General features: G+C 49.2%; 1 protein-coding gene across 1 annotated transcript in view; it reads right to left on the bottom strand.

Annotated features, from left to right (window-relative positions):
* Positions 1-3870: 3870 nt before the first annotated feature.
* LOC125947047 (uncharacterized) overlaps positions 3871-20101 on the bottom strand; it is a 66583-nt gene continuing 50352 nt past the window's right edge. The window contains exon 2 of the mRNA XM_049671361.1: positions 3871-7913. Within this exon, the coding sequence (XP_049527318.1) occupies positions 5882-7906 (2025 nt within the window). The 5' untranslated portion in view covers positions 7907-7913 and the 3' untranslated portion in view covers positions 3871-5881. The remainder of the gene's footprint in view (positions 7914-20101) is intronic.

Consider the following 20101-nt stretch of genomic DNA (forward strand, 5'->3'; position numbering starts at 1 on the left):
TGTATGAAGCCATCCCGGATGTTCGCCTCCATACGGACAAGATGGTCTATCGTAGATCTACCTTCCCTGAATCCACATTGCAGAGGATCTAGTATTTTGTTATTTTCAAGATAATGAATCAAGCGTCGGTTTACCCTTTTTTCAAAGAGTTTGCACAAACAGCTTGTCAACGCTATGGGTCTGTAGCTGACGGCTAAAAAAGGGTCCTTGTTCTCTTTGAGAATTGGGATTACGATGGCTTGTTTCCAAGTGGACGGGATGTGACCTGTAGGCCACATGGCATTAAAAAAAATCACAGCATATCCACGGGGTGAATGATGATGAGTGGGCGAAGCTCCGGAGGGAATCATCGGATCTCCCGCTTAAGGGGACGCTAGCACAAACGCGTTAGAAACGTGCAGTACTCTCTAGTAAGGGGGAGCGGCCACAGCATCTTACGCAGCCATTTACACATGCCGGAACGTGCACCGCGTTTGCCGACGCCATCACATGACTGCTGAGAGAGTATACCCCCCGTATTCATAAACGCTCCTCGACTTGAACTTGACTTGCCACCGCTTTGGGCAGCGCGTTCGAAACGCGTTGAAGGTAAGGCGGAGAGGCCACAGCGTCTTACACCAGCTTCTTACACGGGCCGTAACGCGCTAGCACAAACGCGTTAGAAACGCGCTAGAAACGCGGCCTTTCGTTAATGTTGGGTATTTATTGCCATCGTGGTGCGTGTGTCCATGTCCGCTTCGTGATGTAGTGGGATAACGCCGCGCGCTCGGAAGCGAGGGGTCCCTGGTTCGATTCCGCGCTACGGACACAACTTCGGGATTTTTTTTATCATTTTTCTCAGACTGGTTACACACTACTACTACGACGACGGGGACGGAACGGGTGCCGCTATAAGGAGCTTCGCCCCTAAAAGCGACATGAGTGTTTTGTGAGTTTCATGGTTTAAGTGATTAATCAGGTTATATACTATTCCATCGGCTCCTGGCGCAGACTTGTTACAACATTTCAGTGCAGCCTGAAATTCAGCCATGCTAAATGGGCGATTGTAAGGTTCCCTTTTCGTGCTTTTAGGAGCGAAGCTCCTTATAGCGGCACCCGTTCCGTCCCGTCGTCGTAGTAGTAGTGTGTAACCAGTCTGAGAAAAATGAGAAAAAAATTCCGAAGTTGTGTCCGTAGCGCGGAATCGAACCAGGGACCCCTCGCTTCCCAGCGCGCGGCGTTAGCCCACTACGCCACGAAGCGCACATAGACACACGCACCACGATGGCAATAAATACCCAACATTAACGAAAGGCCGCGTTTCTAGCGCGTTTCTAACGCGTTTGTGCTAGCGCGTTACGGCCCGTGTAAGAAGCTGGTGTAAGACGCTGTGGCCTCTCCGCCTTACCTTCAACGCGTTTCGAACGCGCTGCCCAAGGCGGTGGCAAGTCAAGTTCAAGTCGAGGAGCGTTTATGAATACGGGGGGGGGGGTATACTCTCTCAGCAGTCATGTGATGGCGTCGGCAAACGCGGTGCACGTTCCCGTACGTGTAAATGGCTGCGTAAGACGCTGTGGCCGTTCCCCCTTACTAGAGAGTACTGCACGTTCCTAACGCGTTTGTGCTAGCGTACCCTTAAGCGGGAGATCCGATGATTCCCTCCGGAGCTTCGCCCACTCATCATCATTCACCCCGTGGTTATGCTGTGATTTTATTTCGATCTAAGGGCAGTCGCTCTGCTTGTCGTTGATATCTTAAGAATGTGTCGGAATAGTGGGATGAACTGGAAACATGTTCGAAGTGTGCACCTAGATAATCAGCTTGATCTGTGAGGGTACCTCCCTGGATATTTACTAGCGGCAGAGGATGAGTTTGTCGGCCTTTTAATTTGTTTACTCTGTTCCATGCTTTTCTTTCGTCTGTATAAGAATTGATGCTACCGATGTATTTTTGCCAACTTTCCCGTTTTGCACGGCTGCGTGTTCTTCGTCCTTGTGACTTAATCCGTTTGAAATTAATGAGGTTTTCTGTGGTGGGGGAGTTACGTAGGAGATTCCAAGCCTTGTTCTGCTTCTTCCGCGCTTCCTTACGCTCCTCATTCCACCATGGTATACGTCGTTTCGAAGGTGTCCCGTTTGTTTGGGGAATGCATATTGATGCAGCATCAATTACAAACGCTGTAAAATATGCTACTGCATCGTCAATGCCAAGTGCACGGATATTGTCCCAGGGCAAATGTGTTATTTGACGAAACTGCGTCCAGTCAGCTGAATCGACTTTCCATCGAGGGACGTATGTACGGCATTCAGCCTCCTTTGTAAGGTTTAAAGCGACAGGAAAGTGGTCACTACCATACGGGTTATTAATGACTTCCCACTCCAGATACGGCACAAGTGTGCCGGACACTATACTAAGATCTATGGAGGAAAATGTTTTGTGTGTAGTGCTGTAGTATTTTAGTTCCTTGTTCAGCAAGCAGGCACTTGAGGAGAATAGGAAGTTTTCTATTAACCGTCCTCTCACATCACAACGAGAGTCGCCCCACAGTGTACTATGCTCGTTTAGGTCTCCCACGACAACATAAGGATGGGGAAGCTCATCTATAAAGCTCTGAAATGTTTCCCTAGAGAGCTGGTAATTCGGGGGGATGTATACAGAGGTAATGGTCACCACTTTGTCAAACAGCACTGTTTGGATAGCAACAGCCTCAAGCGGCGTTCGGAGGAGCAGTTGCCGACGGGCCACTCCTCTGTCGACTATTATAGCTACACCACCGGACGACGCCACCGCGTCATCTCGGTCTCTCCGGAAAATGGCTTATTGACGGAGAAAGTTTGTGTGTGTAGATTTAAGGTGTGTCTCTTGCACACACAGCACCTTTGGATTAAACTTATGTAAAAGTTCTTTAACGTCATCAAGGTTCCGGAAAAGACCTCTGACGTTCCAGTGTATAATTGCAGGATCCATGTTAAAAGGAATATGTGCTGTGTGGCTAAGACAAGAACAGCAATGTAGATTAGCTTACAGGGCCTTTCCGGGCCCCGTAATGCGGGGTTTGTCTTTCTTGGCGCGGTCCTGGGACTCGCGGCAGTCCTTCGGCGCTGGCTGCGCCGGCTGGCTAGGGGTAACGTCCATTGCCTCTTGTGAGGCGCTGGACGTCCGTTCTTGTGAGCGGTGTGTACGTGGTGTGTACGCGTGGGAGGGTCCAACCCCCGTGTGCTCAGGTACGTGGTGGCGCAACTCACCAAACGCCTGCTTGCGCAGACGCCCCTGCGGGGTGCAAGAAAACGGGGACAAATATAGTTCGATGAAACTATTTATTGGCCAGTTTCATGAGTAAAACGGACACGAATGTGAAATGAACTCTACCGTGGACCTTTTAAGAGTGAAATGCTCATGGTCCATACACTTTGTAGATGCCTGTTGCGCACCTCATCGCTTCCGCCGATGAAAACACTCTTCAAGAACAGCAAACGATCCGGAGGTTTCAAGTAGGACGCCATTTTTAAAAGGTCGCATGACGACGATTTTGTTGGCTTCTGTGATTGGCTGGTGGAGTAACACAACCCCGCGCGGTCCATGTGCCTTTGTTGCCAACAACTGTTTTTTAAAAGTTGTATCCGACTATAGGAAATGTTCCTTGGGCAGGCGCAGATTGACAGAATATAGTAAGATATTTAGCAACCCACTGAGGATATCTATATAGGCACTGATTCGGCACGCTGTCGGGGCCAGGGGATTTCTTAGTGTTAATGCGCAGAAGAATGTTCAGGACTCCTTCCTCGTTGACCAGAAGGGCATACACTGAAGGGTGATCGGAAGTGTCATAAAAGGATAGAATCTCAGCATCATATTTGGTAAAATCCAAGAAATTTTTACATAATTTATTTCACACCACCTTCCTAAAGCTTTCTTTGGCATATATTCCAACGTGTGCGCATAGAGCAAACACTAAAGTACGATAAGAACTGTAAAAATGCAATGCTATCGAAACCAAGTGCCATGGAGCAAATAAGAAGCATACGGCAAAAAGCTGCATTTGCACGAAAGTTCATCAAACATATGCATTTCTGAAAATCTGTTCAGCGGAATTCCGCAAGGTGTAGGAAGGAATTATAGGGCTCTTACTATCTCGCTACGCCTAACTTTTTCACAAGTGACTATTTGCGTGTATAAAATTCTTTTAGTTGGCCCGCCAAGCTTCTTAGTAGCGTATAAAAGCTACACTTTGCAAGAACTGCACTTGAGGCCGACAAGACAATGGCGCGTGAACTGTTCCACCGATTGTCACATTCCTGTAACGCTGCATCAGTCACCCATGAATCCGCACAAACTTGCCAACCTATCGGTTTCATTAGCAAACCGGCCGTGTGCCTGGCTGCCTTTCCTTGCTTCTGTCTCTCTGCGTGCAATACCCATCACCAGCTACAATCGCTGTCAGTAACCTTGGCGCTTATATGCAGGGTTCCTTTTTTTCGGTAATAGATTTTTGATGGTCATACTCTGAAAGTGGTGCATATGATGTTTTCAAATAGATATTCTAATACAAGGGCTGCATTAAACACCAGAAAGAAAACTACACAAAATGTGTAATTACCCAAAAGCTCACTAATTAACTTTTAAACTCCAATATTTATGATAATTGTTGATATGACAGAAATGGGCGCAGTCGCTTTTAAACACCTGCCCAATTCTTTAAATCTAGAATTCACGCACAGATTGAAATATTAATTGTCAAAGTTTGCACTCAGCGTATCTGAAACAAAGCGTGCAAGGAGCGCCGAAGGACTAGCGCTGCCTTCTCGCCGGAAGGATATGCCCAGTCACGAAATTTTCCTCATAAATTTGAATGACAGTAACTCCCAAAATTTTCATGTCTGTACTCCTCTGCTGGCCAGACAAACTACCTCGTCATCGTCAAGTAACATGCACGTTCGAGCCAGCTCACCAATAACACCGATAAATATTTCATCACCCTTATCCCTTCCTTCGTGATAACGAATTCTGCCGTATCAAAAATTACCAATTATGTCGTAGTTCCGAATTCGTGAATTTTTGTTTATTAGACATTTTGTGTAGGTTTCTTTGACGTTTAATGCAGCCCTTGTAACAGAATCTCTGCGTGGAAACACCACCTGCGCTGCTGTCACGATATAAATTTTAAACATCTGATAACAAAAAACAACACTTTGGACAGGCAACAGAAAAACTGAACGTGGTGACACATAAAAAGCGTCGCAGTAAAAGAACTAAAATTTTGTTTTAATATAATATATCCTTTCTGCTATTCGGACATCCAGCTCTTAACACTCCTTGATGCTGGTTCCAGCAACTAAATTTTGGATTCTAGCTTACTGCAACTGTGCCGTCAGTTATGAAGGACACTATGCATGCGTCAGCAATGGTAGTGAATGATTCAATTTGCATGTTTTAACAAGCAGCGTCCATTTTGGTATAAATAAGTGGACACGTGTATGTGACGTAATGGTAGGGGGATAAAAGTGTCTTTTCTGGGAAATATCGCTGCTGGAAGGTAGCTTTCTGTTTGTTCCTCCTCTGCGTCCTTCTACTGGATGCAGTACAGAGACAAGCGAGGCTGAAAAGGCGCCTGACGACGACGGCAACGCCGTAGCGGACGCAAACAGCAAACCTATCGAGAGGAAGAAAAGTAAACGAAGTGTCGTATCTCTGTCAAGTTAAAATGAACTAAAACATTTAAGAGGACGCATCACACACAATCCAGAGCAAGTAGTACGCAGCACTGCACATTCTGCACCCATTGTACAGCTCACCGCGCCTCCCTCTGCCCCGTTTTAACACTGTTTCTAGGTTACCAAGGCGTCGTGAAAAACGTCCGGAGCTACAGTCGGCTGGACAAACTGAGCCGTAACTCCTCGTCATACTAAGGCCTCGGAATCAGGTATCGGTTCTCCAAAGCTTGCTCGACGAGCGTTCGCTGGATCCTGGCTGCCGCCTCGTCCTCTCGGATGGACGCCATTTCCATGACGTTGAGGAGCACCTGTGGATTGTCCCACACGAGTCTCATGGCGCGGCTGCAGTAGTCGCTGCGGTCGGTGCCCACTGCATAGTGCGCCGCGCGCATCGCGTATTCGCGGTTGCGGTTCAGCACTGCCTGCAATAACTGTAAGTTTGTCGAGTACGGCACCGCCTCGTGTTCCAGTTCGCAGAGAGTGAAGTTCGCGCTAAGATCTGGAAACAGCCAAATCAGCAGCACCTGGATTGGCAGGAGGTCGTCATCTTCCTCTTGGTCCTCGAACAGGGCCAACTGGCAGAGCGTGTCGTTGGCGCCGAGCTCGCGAGCGACGACTTGCGCCTCAGTTGCGCGAACGAGCATTCCTCCTTGGATGCGCAGACTTCGCAAGCTCCTGTTGCCCAGAAGGGTCGTCAAGAGAGATCGCCGAATAATCGCTTCAGCGACAGCTCCTTCGATTTCCAATTGGAGCTCTCGCAGAGTGGTGGTTGTCCGCACGTAATGGAGCAAAGGATCAAGCACTGACGCCAGCTGATTGGGTGAGAACACAAGAGCGACGCATTTCACGTGGTCCCACCGAGGGAGCTGCCTCATGGCACTGTAGAGAAGTTCCTCGTCGATGACCTGCAATTCGTCGATTAAGATAGACGACATCTGGCTACACAAAACGACCGCCGCTACGGAATCCGAGATGACGAACGGGCACTGTATGCTAACTATCCTGCCAACGCTGTGGCGCCGAATGGCCTCGCATATTTCAACGGCGTCTTCGTGACGCATATTCGAGATGACGACCCTGCGCAGGGCTCTGTTGAGCTGGATATTCTGGAAGAAACTGTCGCACTCCGACAAGGATGATTCTGTAAGGTCGACAGTCAGTTCTTCCAGCCACTCGTTACGTGAAATCCCTGCCGTAAGCGGAGCGACGCTCGCGCGGTAATCGGCGACGCTGTCATTGGCGCAGCATGCGCCTTTCTGCACCAAGCTCTTGCAGGGGCATTCCGCCATGTTGTATCCAGAGGAATACTGGACGTGCAACTTGCGGAGCGCGCTGTTACGAGTCAACAGTAGTGGCATCAGTTCGCGGAAAGCCTCGCAACAGGCGAACCCGCGCAGCGACAGCGTCAACAGGCGACGGTTGTCGACGAGCGCCTGCATGATGGCGTTCAGTCCCATCCGACACTGGAAGCAGCAGCGGCTCAAGTTCAGCGTCCTCAGCGCGTTCATCTGGGTCAAGACCGCGACCAGAGGGGAGCCGTGTGGCGTACCTTGGAAGCAGGTGCACGTACTTAACGTGAGCGTCTGGACTGTAGTGTTTCTTTCAAGTCCCTTCAGCAGCAGTGAGGCGTGCTCATGCTCGACGTGGCCTATTGAAACAGTGGTCAACGTATCTGTTCTACTAAAGAAGGTGTGCAATAGGAGCGCGCAGAGGCCGTTCAAGGGAATGACACTTTGCAAACGTAAGTCTTTGAGGCTAAACGCCGTGACTAAAGCGGATGCTAGGGAACTCAGATCTTCTGCAGTTGTGAACCCATCAGCTATCCGTAGGCTGACCAAGGAAGGTACCTTGCGGATTAAGATCTGCAGCAGTGCGTTCGTGGGTTCTCGTAGGTTCATGCTCTCAATATCGATAGACACGATGCAGTGGTGGCGCCGGAGAACAAATTTCAGAAGGTACCGCGCTAAACGGGCCAATCTTTCGTCCATGCTCTCAAGCTGACGTCCTGGGAAGATAGTCGTCAAACATATCCGTCCCGGGGTCGTTTGTTGAAGCTGGAGTTGCGTATTCCAGAGCACAAAGTTGAGAGCAGGCAATTTACTAATGATGACGCATCTCTTGCTCCCGACGCCATGCTTGCAGTGCTTGATTTTTTCCATTACTTGCACAACCCGCTGATGCATGACGGAATACGCTGCATCCATCGTGCCAGCCATCGAGCACCTGCGAAAAAAAAAACACTTAAAGGATGGTTCCCGACGAAGTTTATGCTGACAGATTTTATTTATTTTGCTTCGGCGAAAGCGGTAAAGTTGTGATTGAGCAAAAAGAAAACGTTTTTAATGAACTTTAACTGGGCTATGCGCGTTTCCATCACTTAAGGATAGTAACGGAACGGAACCACAACATCGGTTCATTTTGTACAAAACGTCCGCCATACTCCTGCGCCGCAGGGGAGCTAAAAGATGATGTAGTGCATAGTAACATAGTATAAGGACACCTCAGAAGACGCCTAGTGACACACCCCTGAACTCAACTCGAAGGAGGTTCAGGCGGATCAATTGTCGGCTATGTACGAGGCTAACCCCGCCTGCTTCAACACCACCACCACCACCAAGCAACGTATTTTTTCTATCGCACCTGCTTCAGTTTGAATACCAGTGCTGTGAAAAGGGAGCAACAAATTAGGCTGTGCTTCAATTCAGTTGGATACACGCGTGTATTTCCTTTTTCGCAGAACTGTTTGCCAGCCACGAACCTCAAACGCTGACAAGTGCATTATCCTACGATGCTGTTTTATTGGCACCCGCTTCAACACGGGGGCGGTGAAAAAAGGCATTGTCGCATGCCCCCGCGCGAGGGACAAGTGTAAATGCAGAGCATAGTGGGGTTCCGTGGTGTTGGTGTTGTTGGTGTGGTGGTGGTGGTCTGGGTTGAGAGAGAAGAGAGAATCGTAAGTAGGTAACGTAAAGTTGTTATTATTTTATTGGCATCACTGCGACGCTTGCTCGCCACCGCCTCTCGTTCCCGTACGCCGGGGTCCGCGGCCCGACGCTGACGTGTCGCAGCCGCGTGTCGTTCTCGACTCGAAGTGTCCGCGGCCCGACGCTGACGCCTGCCCGCGGCTTCTCGTGCACGCTGCTCGGGATCCGCTTGTCGACGTTGACGCCTGGCCGCGGTTTCTCGTTCACGAAGTTCGGCGTCGGCAGCACACTTACGACGCTTGCGTTCAGCCTCGGCAGCGCGCCGCCTCGCCGCCTTGTCTTCTGCCGCCGTCGACGAAGACGATGGTACGATGTCTTGAACTGGTGCTTCGGCGCTGATGTTGGATTGCGTCGAGGTACTAGTTGAAGGTCTTGCTTCTATTGCTTATCAACTGCGACCGCCGACGAACGCAAGAGAGCGCAGGAGTTGACGAGTGGAGGCCGCGCCAACCCGCTTTATATTCCTAGTGCGCGCGTTAGAGGGAGAGGGGGTGGAGAGAGGGCGCGCTATCACGCCAGCACCTGCTGTTGCTACGGGTTTTGGCGCTGAGCCGTGCTCCCTCAAGGGCTGCAGAAGATAGCGCCAACCTTTCCCTTTCCCTCAAGAACCACTTATCATCATCATCATGTTGCTACGGTGCTTGCAGCGCCGAAGCGCGACTCAACTACGACGCTTCGCGCGCTGCACATGAGCTGCAAGCACGTGGCTGCAAGCGTGATGCGGGAGAGGAGGAGTGGGGGAGAGGGCGCACCTGTGCTCGAGCTGTTGCGGACGGACGGCGCACGCTACATGTGAGTTAAAGAAATGCTCTGCATTTAAAATGTTCACCTAGCCTGCTTGGCCTAGTCAAGTAATCTATAGATAATTATTAGTCTAGCATTTTGTCTCTCTATCCTTGATCTTGCCTCTCTTCCTTGAAACCTCCAAACTTACCTTGTATAGTTACCCATGCCTGTAACTGATCCGGTCTAATAAATTTCTTCCCTGCTTTTTTTCCAGCTATACTGTAAACGTCTCTTGCTTATCTCGACAGCTGACCGGTTAATGCTTCCACCCGTTTCGAATCTCAATGAAAGATGGACCCTTTCTACGGGTTTCACTGGGTCTTACTTCGCATTCCGTTAGGATGTGCTAAGTTAGGATAATTCCTGCAGCACACATGCTTCATCCTGCTGCGAATACTTGCTCCGACATGTTTTAGATGCGAAGCAGCTTATGGTCGGGGCTATGCCACTCCCTCCATACATCCGCCGTGCTGCGTCCACACCCGCACTGCGCATGCGCATCCTCCTCCGCTCCTTGTCTCATCTCCTCTCGGGATTCCTCCTATCCTCTCCGACGCTCCACTCCTCTCCGGATTGCGCAACAAATGGCAACACCTGCGGCTCCGCGCGCGATAAGGCCGTTTCACATGGTGCGATTTTGCACTGCGATTATCGCACCGGAAGTGCGATTTCCGTGGCATGCGATGAAAATCGCAGTCGCAGGGCCGATTCTGCGATTTTCGGCTGCGACCAACCGGTTGGTCGCCATCTATAGCTAAAGCAACTTCAGTCCCCACTCCCGTCACAACCGGTAACGACAGTGCGGCGCCTCCCGCAAAGAAACGCGCTGCAGCCAGCTCTGAGTCTTAACAGCCCGACAAGCTCGAACCCACAGTAATTGATTGGCGCAAAGAACAAGAAGAAATGAGGAAGCTGCTCGCTGAAATTAAAACCGCGATCCACAACATTGGCGTTGCGGTCAATAACCTCACTGCCCGCACAGACAGGGTTGAAACCCATATAGGCCTTCGCGAAAGCACGCCAATGCCCACCATGGGACCTACAGTCATTCACACTAGCCCTATCTCCGTTAATGCACACGTACAGCACCACGATGGCCAGCCCAGCTAACGAGCTCGTGGTGTGGCAGTGGAACTGTCGGGGCTTCATGAAAAAACAACCACTGCTGCAACAATACGTCCGACACGCGCAACCCAAGCCCGACGTCATAATGTTACAGGAAACAGTAGGCACCATACGAAAGCTTCCAGGTTACAATGTACACGCCTCGCCGATTCCCGTTGATCGAGGACTCGCAATTTTAATACGGAAAGGGATCGTAATACAGGAACACACCATACGCGGTACACATGCGGAACACATGCTCGTAGAGCTCCTTCCTAATAGGACACGTAAACACAGTGTATTTCTCCTCAACGTATACAGTAATCCGGCTCACTCGCGGCGTCGTTTCCTCTCTCTGTTCCGGGGGGCGCTTGCCTTGGCGGGCGCACACCCGTTTCTGATGGGGGGTGACTTTAACGCCCCGAACGAGGCCTGGGGATATGGCTACACTACAGCCAAAGGCCGACGCCTGTGGCAGGACCTGCATGATGCAGAACTAACTCTTATTACCGATCCCACGGTGCCGACTCACACGGGCACGTCAACGGCACAGGACACGACGCCGGACCTGATGGCGGTCCGAAACATGCTTCAAGCAACGTGGCGCAATACCTTTGAAAATCTCGGTAGTGACCACATGGTCATAGAAACACGGATTCCTCAGGCGGGTTATTCAAATGGACGGACTGGGACAAGTTCCGAAAGCAGCGAGTCGAACAGAGAGGTGAGGAGACCATCGATAACATCGAGGCATGGATGGAGACACTCAATGACCACATGAACAGGGCGGCACAGACGGTCACACCCGAAGTCCAGGTTGATAAAATCGACAGTCGACTAGTCCACCTTTGGGAAGCCAAGACATCAACCTAACCTACTATACACAAGATGGAAGAAGCAACGGCACAACCGAAAGCTTCGTAAGAAGATCGCACTGATCAATCGCCAGCTAGAAGAACATTGGCGCACCTTAGGCCGCCAGCAGTGGTACGACATCTGCAACGCAATCGACGGGCAGCTGCACAATGGCAGCACGTGGCGTCTTCTGCGTCACCTGTTGGGGGAAACGCAGGGCAAGTCTGCTCAACGTGCCAACCTGCAGCGCCTTTTACACAAGGAACGGGCTACCACGAGTGATCAACAGATCGTGACATGCCTGCTAGACAAGTACTTCCCTCAACGACCCGATGTCCAACATGGAGATTTCACCGGCAAGCCAAACGCGACGCTCGATGAAGAATTTCACGAGTCAGAGATCCGCGCAGTTCTACACGACCTTAATGGCAAATCAGCACCTGGTCCTGACAAGTTTACAAACAAGACTCTACGAAACCTTGATGATGTCTCGATCACCGCTCTTACGACATACGTCAAGAAATGCTGGCGAGTGGGTCGCATCCCAGATGCGTGGAAACGCTCTAAGGCAGTCCTGATACCGAAGCCAGGCAAGCCGTCCAGCCTGGATCACTTGCGGCCCATTTCCCTCACATCCTGCGTTGGCAAGGTTATGGAGCATGCGTTCCTCACCCTTATCAACCGCCACCTCGAGGACACTGGAGCCTACCCATCCACTATGGTGGGCTTCCGGTCACACCTCTCCACTCAAGACGTTATGTTCCAGCTCTACCACCAGATCATCAACGACCCAACTAGCGGCACCCGCGCCATCCTTGGCCTCGATCTGGAAAAGGCATTCGACAATGTATCACATGCAGCAATCCTGAACCGAATTAACAAGCTCAACATGGGCGAGCGCAGCTATAACTACATCAGAGACTTCCTGTCGTGCCGCACAGTCACCCTCGCAGTCGACAGCATGACATCCCACGAACATGCACTAGGAAGCGCCGGCACTCCTCAAGGGTCGGTCATATCCCCGCTCCTTTTCAACCTCGTGATGCTGGGTCTCCCGGCCTGCCTTGACGAGATTGACGGCCTCCATCACTCCTTGTATGCAGACGACATCACCCTGTGGGTCGACAAGGGCACTGACGGTCAGATAGAAGGCACCTTACAAGCAGCGGTGTCTGCAATAGAAACCTACCTCCAAGACACGGGTCTCCGACTATCTCCACTCAAAGCGGAACTGCTCCTCTACCGCCCGCGCCGCCGGCCCAAGCGAAGAATGACGCCAATGTGAGGAATTACTCCTGTATACGCAAGACGGCTCCTGTATTCCCCGAGTCCCGAAGATACGCATCCTTGGCATGCATATAGCAGCCAACGGGTCAAACGCAGGAGCTATCCGCAAGATTGAAGGCAAGGTTACAGCGGCTACCCGCCTGATCAAACGCATTACAAACAAGCACACGGGCGTGAAGGAGGACAGCGTAATGCGCCTCATACACCCCTTCGCAATCAGTCACATTACTTATGTGGCTGCCTTCCACAACTGGAATGTCACCGAAAAGGAGAAACTGAACACCCTTATACGCAAGACTTACAAGATCGCCCTTGGCTTACCGGAGTCCACGAGCACTTCTCGTCTGCTACAGCTGGGGGTATACAACACGCTTGAGGAAATCGTGGATGCGCAAAGAGCCTCCCAACTCGAACGCATATCCCTGAGAGCCACGGATCGGTACATCCTGCAGAAACTCGGCTTCAATTACCATGTCCAACACGGTCAGAAACAGGCCATTCCACCCGACATCAGTGACACGCTGATCGTCGCCCCTATCCCTCGAAACATGCACCCCGAACATAACGGGGGCCGACGCCAGGCCCGTGCCAAGGCACTGCTGGGCTCCTTTAGTGGGAAGACGACTACGCGCTTCGTAGACGCGGCAGAGTACACACAAGAACACCGGTTCACGGCGGTGGTCATAGACGTTAACTCCCGGCTTACTCACGCGTGTAGTGTGAGCACGGAATACGCAGATACAGCGGAAGAGGTTGCGATTGCGCTTGCGCTTACCGACCCCTTCTGCGAGGTAGTTCTTAGCGACTCACAATTCGCAGTTCGTAACTACGCGCGGGGGCGCATTGCCTCCGAAGCTCTTCAGATCCTAAGGAAAGCTGGTCGACACCACTTCGATAGCACCGAGATCATGTGGTTCCCAGCGCACGTCGCCACCCCCACCGACGAGGGCCCCCCCTAACTTGAATGAGGTGGCACACCGCTCTGCGCGAGAACTGACTCGCCGCGCAGAGTCTGAGACACCTTCTTCGAGTTCGGACCTCCTGGTGCGAAACACGCGAGAACGCTTAGTAAGCTATAATGATATCACCAAGCACTACCAGTTAGGCAGGAGGATTTGCCCCCACCTCACCCCAAACTGAAACGTTGCCAGGCAGTCGTCTGGCGACAACTGCAGACACACACCTTCCCCAGTCCGGTGCGATTGCAACACATTTTCCCCACGCAATACCCGAGTGCTATTGCAAGTTATGTCAGGCAACTAGAGCGACACTCTCACACATGTTGTGGGAGTGTCCTGTTATAGCAGCGAGAATGGCAGTAGCTCCGGAGGCTCTTGCGTCGAAGTGGGCCGCCGCACTGCGCAGCTCCAACCTCAAGACATAAGAGTGGGCAGTCCAGCGGGCCCGGGAGGCGGCGACGAGGCAAGGCCTCGAAGTCCCCTCATGGGAGACCTGAGCCCGGGTCGTTAAACTTCGCCGGATTGGAATACAGTTGTTTCCATCCATCCAACCGGTTGGTCGCAGCGTCGCAACGTCGCAGCAATCGCTGCGATTTTTCCGTCGAAATTGCGCCGAGAGGTATTTCGCGGTCTGTTTTGTAAAATGGCGGCGGTCGCTCAATGCAACGTTTATAGATACTTTTTTGTCTACAAATATTGGATCAACAAGCCTCGAACAGTGCAACTAATTGAGTGGAGCCTTGGATTGCGCAATCGGTATGTAACATCAGCACCGACACGCGAACAGTGCAGATAAAAACTCGTAGGTCAGATTCGGTTCTGTGATTATGAGTATGTTGACACGCTACGTTGCTAATCTGGCTACGCTGTTTTTAGGTTGGATTTGGGTGCTGATAGTACGTACTTTTGCGTGATTTTCCGTTATTCACACGCGCTGCGAGCTGGTAAATACTACAGGTGTCCCTCACGGGAAGGCATGACCTTCGGATGTCGCCCCAATTTTCTGGTTCTGGAGACAACTCGCGATATACGAAAACGCCACAGTTTTATGGCGGTATGCTTTTACGGACGAACAATTTAAAGAATATGCTACTACGGACAAATGCTGTGGTCAATAAGTCACGTTATACGCGCGACCATTTAGTTGCAGTCGGTTGGTTAGGGCTTTCATGCGCATTTTCTCCAATGAATTATCTCATTTCTAGGTTCTGTTACTTCCGCTGCGAGACGCGAAGCGAACGTGCAAACTGGATATGGTAATGAATGTTCTACAATAGCATATTTCACGCTTTGACTGGGAATAAGCAGTATTGCCAATTTGTTTTCGAACCAATATTTAAACAGTTTTTTTCACATTTTTCTGATGCATCGTTTTTCTCCTGAATAAAAAAACCAATAAACCTTCAGTGTGTTGCAGACTTTGTATCCTTAATGCATCTGTATTAACCCTCACATTAAAAGGTAATTGCACATTTCGCTTACTTCAGTGCATCGAATTACTTTTGTTTATGCTGGTTGTAACATATCGCAGTACTCTAAGAAACTACTTAGCAATAAACATCCTTGCCTTTTCTTGCTTCTCTGTCTCTACTTTCTGTAAAACACATGCAATAATGCGAAAAGCAGGCAGACATCTGGTTTTTATAAGTAGTAGATAACACATTAAACAAAAGCAGATCAAAATTGTGCAGTGAAGTCCGCCGGTTGCATTCATTTGTGTGAATGATAGTATCTTTTCAAGTGTGTGTGGGTCTTGCATGTCCACAGCTCATAAAGTGTGCAGACTAATCACGAGGCGTAGGTATTGCCCATCAAGATGGAGGCAATGTTGCTAATGAGTCTGCACTTACATGTATTACCGCATAAACACGTATAACCATATCCCATCATTACTCAATCGAGCTTGCTCAGAGTCATATTCACCAAAATTCTACTTAACCGAGCTTGCTCTGACTCATATTCACCAAAATTATACTCGGTCGAGCTTGATCTGACTAATATTCACAAAGATTCTACTCAGGCAAGCTTGCACCGAGTCATATTCACCTAATATCTACTTAGCCAAGCTTTCTCTAACTTATATTCATCAAAATTCTACTCAGGTGAGCTTGCCCTGAGTCATATTCACCAAAAATCTACTTGCCAAGCTTGCTTTGACTCATATTCACTAAAATTATACTTGAATAAGCTTTCCCTGACTACCACATGACAATATTCACTAAAGGTTTACTCAACTGAGCTTGCTCTTACTCGTATTCACCAAACTTCTACTCAGTCAGGCTCGAATGAACTCAGACTCACGGTTAGTTCGAAGTCTTAGTGAGCCGACGTTTGAGTGAGTTCACCGTGCTATGTATACATTACATTATGTTACCTGTGCGGTAAATAAGCAAACATTGTCTATGAGTACGTGTTGCATCGGGTGAAATAAGGACAACTGCAAACACTGCAGTTAGTTTTCTAGAGTTTAACTGACCGTTGCGTGAAAGCTTCGCCTCATGTCGATTCAAGCAAGTGCATTGGATCTGCATCATATTTTTTGCCAATCCTTCTGGCTGTCCTAGCCATTACTGGGTGGCCACATTTTGTACATTTCAACACAGTTGAATAAATGACTGTAGTGCAATATATTAAAAAAAGATGCTTGCATCACTGCACGTATAACAATCAGAACATGACACAAACACATGCACATTAGATGACACAAATGATAAATACATAAACAGATGGAATCAGCTAACCACCACCTATTGAAAAAAAAGAAAAAGCACAGGACTACGTATAACCATTCCCCTTGCCAGGTACATGGGCTATTGGAGAAACACACGTGCAACCTAGCAGTTACCTCGAGGTAGCAGCTATGGACGCTTTTGCATTCGCAGCTGGCCACTCAACCACTCAAGTGTGTTCAGTGTGCACTTGTACTTAGGCACACTTTATTGTCTATATCTCAAAAATTTAATGTGGCTCCTCAAAATTTTTAGAATATTTGGATTCTGAGGCTTGCAAAGGTAAATATTTTTATTCCATTTTCGTTCAAGGTGAAGGCCCATACAAAAGATCAGAGATATTGTCAGTGCCCCTCACTTTCTCTCAGAACATAAGTAGTCTGTTATTGAGATTCTAGCAGCTTTTCAACAACAAGAAAGGGAATCAGCTTCCCCTGTTTTCAGCATTGGGTTAATGCAGGCAATTCAGGGAGGCATAAAGTTTTGCTAATACAATCGGTTCGGGAATACCAGATTAGATTGTACCTTGACGCTTTCCTTGCACTTTCTTATTTTGGTGAAATAACCTAGTTTGAAATGGCTCCAGTTAGCATGCTCTAACATTGGTCTAATACAGGTTAAGTACATGACTAGCTTAACAGACTGGGATGCTGGCTTTCATTTCCAGGAAAGGAATCATAGCACCTGCTCCAGTTGCATAGGTTTTTGGTTATCAGGGGTATTCAGCCTCACTTTAAGGATAACGTGCTGAAGCATGTAAAAAAATTAAAATTAAATTATAGGGTTTTACGTGCCAAAACCAGTTCTGATTATGAGGCACGCCGTAGTGGGGGACTACGGAAATTCGGACCACCTGGGGTTCTTTAACGTGCACCTAAATCTAAGTACACGGGTGTTTTTCGCATTTCGCCCCCATCGAAATGCGGCCGCCGTGGCCGGGATTTGATCCCGCTACCTCGTGCTCAGCAGCCCAACACAATAGCCACTGAGCAACCACGGCGGGTTGCTGAAGCATGTAGAAGCACATGCATGCCATTAGCGGATAGTTTCTATAGCTTCTTACCTTACACTTGCCACCATGAATACAAAATTTTAGGGTTCGATTTTGTTATTAAACAAACAAACGTACTCCTAACAAGGTATTTTAATGTTAGCCGTGTGGCTACGCGTCTGCGCTACGTACTGCAGCACATTAACTTAAGCTTCTTGATACAGATTCACAGCACACTAACAGCGCAAGAAACAGGAAGAGAAAATAGACGACGCCCATGTCTGCCAGAATGATACGATACTACGTACACAAGTGACTACAGCTCCTAAGAAAAATGTGGTGTCGGCTTTTACGCCTTTCGAAATATTCAGAGAGCACTTGTATGAATAATTACAGCACAGGCGCCGAGACGGACGAGCCAGGCTGGCGCTAAGATAAACGTTCACAACACAAATTCTATTGCACGTTCAGTAATTACACATAGATCATTTGCGGCTTTGTTCAGGGGCAGACGTGAGCTTTTGGGTTGGTGCTTGCTGCTAAGTTTGGTGCAACAATATTGCTAGGAGCACGAACCGCTAATGCGCAATCACGACCAATACACACACATCCGTTTTTCAGAAGCTGACATTAATCACGGGTAGCGCGAGGGTCTCTGCGTTGACATGACTTCGCTGCAGCCGAATTCCGACTACTGCATATGCGATGACAACAGCTATAGGGGCTTGTTGATAGGTCCTCTTGTAATTTCTTTAACCGCAGGAAGAACGACACGGGCATAAAACACACACGAGACAGCACACAGCGCTGAGCGAACCCCTGCGAACTGCTGTTTGCGTCCGCCATTTCTCCTGGTATTGAACTGCACAAACCGCTGTTGCGCACTCCAAAACAAATTAAACTTTGAAGCGTTTCTAAATTACAAAACGCACGTATTATTTGGTCCTAATAAAGAGAGGTCAATTATATTAACCTCTCTTTATTAGGACCTTTATCATTACATTAAACGAATTTATGCGGCGTGTGCGACAAAATCTGGCAGCAAGCAACCCTGGGCGTCGCATCAGTCGCATTGTTGACATCGCACCATGTGAAACGGCCGTTGCGAATTTCGCATCTGCGAAAATCGCAGTGCAAAAGTGCACCATGTGAAACAGCCTATAATGCGAAGCAGCTTAGGTTAGAGGCGCGACGGTAGGCGCTGCATACTCCGCAGGGATGCGCCACTGTAGCTCGCGGTATAATGACGCGCACGCGCGCTCCGCTCCTCTCCTCTCATTCTCCTCCCGCAACGCCGTGATGAGTTCCACGGACAGCGCCAGCGTCAACGCCAGTGTCAGCGCCGTGGACAGTGCCGCGGACAGTGCCGCGGAGAAGAGGGCTCGAGCCGCTGCCACGAAACGGCAGCGGCGACAGGCCGATCCCGAACTTCGGGCTCGCGAAGCCGGTAGCTACGTACCTCAATCTAACGGAAACGACGACCTGAAAACTGAAAACTAATGGGAACTTGAGTCGACCCCATGGCTGCTTCGCATACTACTCAGGGTTCCCTTACGGGAAGATGGTGTAATTTTTTTTATACTTAGGGAACCAGCTCGGGCCCCAGGAAGCAAGGCACTGCCCTTTGTGTTATCGTACAGATTTTTCTTTCCAATTTTTGTCTTGTCATTCTTGTAAATCTCCGCGGTCTTTTTATTTCCATGATTTGCATCCAACTTCGTGTTTCTGTTTCTCTCACTTTCTTTTTGATGACTCCTGGTTGTCTATTTATACCTTCAATTAGCGTTTACCTGTTTTCTAACTTCCTTGTCCTCTTCCTTCATTCTGTGTCCACGCTTTTGAGGCACACATATTTGTAATAAGAATAGTGCCAGCGGTAACGTTCGTTAATGCCATTCTATCGGGGCTGAAAGTTAATAGACCGGTTGGCCTTAGAGGTTTGGTCGTCGCACTATCGTTGTCTACGTGTGGTCACCGTACAGTTGTCGTCAGCACGCATGCTGTCATACCGTCGTCGTGAACCGTCATGGTCGTTCCACTGTGATCATTCTGACTTCGTCATCGCACTCTCGTTATGCCATCATTGTCACCCTGTCGTTTGAATGCTTTCATCACAACCCATTGTCGCCCTGTCATCATCATCAATATACTGCCTTGGTCGTTCCACCAACGACATTCTATTTTCGTCATTCTATCGTAATCATGCATTGTCGTCTTTTATGCTTGAGTATACCACGGTTTTCAAAAAATCGTCATTGCGTCGTCGTCATACAGTCGTCGTCACATCTTTAAGATCGTTGGCGACTTTACCACGCGAGTGCCGCATAAATCTGGGACAGTCTCAGAAGCAAGGACAGTCTCAGTACGACCATCACCAGAACATAAATTAACGTTTTTCAGCAATACGATGTGTCACTACACTGCTTGAATGCTAACCGCACTAGCGCCGACAGTCATTGTGAGATAGGTGCCGCCGTAAAGTATTGGTATTCTGTCACAACTTTCTGAAACCACTCTACCCTGTAATGTATTTCGACCTTGAGGGTATTCTAAATAAATGAATCAATGTGGCGTGTTCGATTCCGCTTAGCAGCGAAGAAAGTTCAGACGAATTATTTTCGTCATTCAAGGGCGGCACGTACCCAGAACCACAGAACCAGTGACCCAAGTTCGCGCCAAAGAGGTCCACTGAATAGCAGCACATACCCATTGCAGT

This window comes from Dermacentor silvarum, chromosome 7 (assembly GCF_013339745.2).
Source record: "Dermacentor silvarum isolate Dsil-2018 chromosome 7, BIME_Dsil_1.4, whole genome shotgun sequence".
NCBI lineage: Eukaryota > Metazoa > Arthropoda > Arachnida > Ixodida > Ixodidae > Dermacentor > Dermacentor silvarum.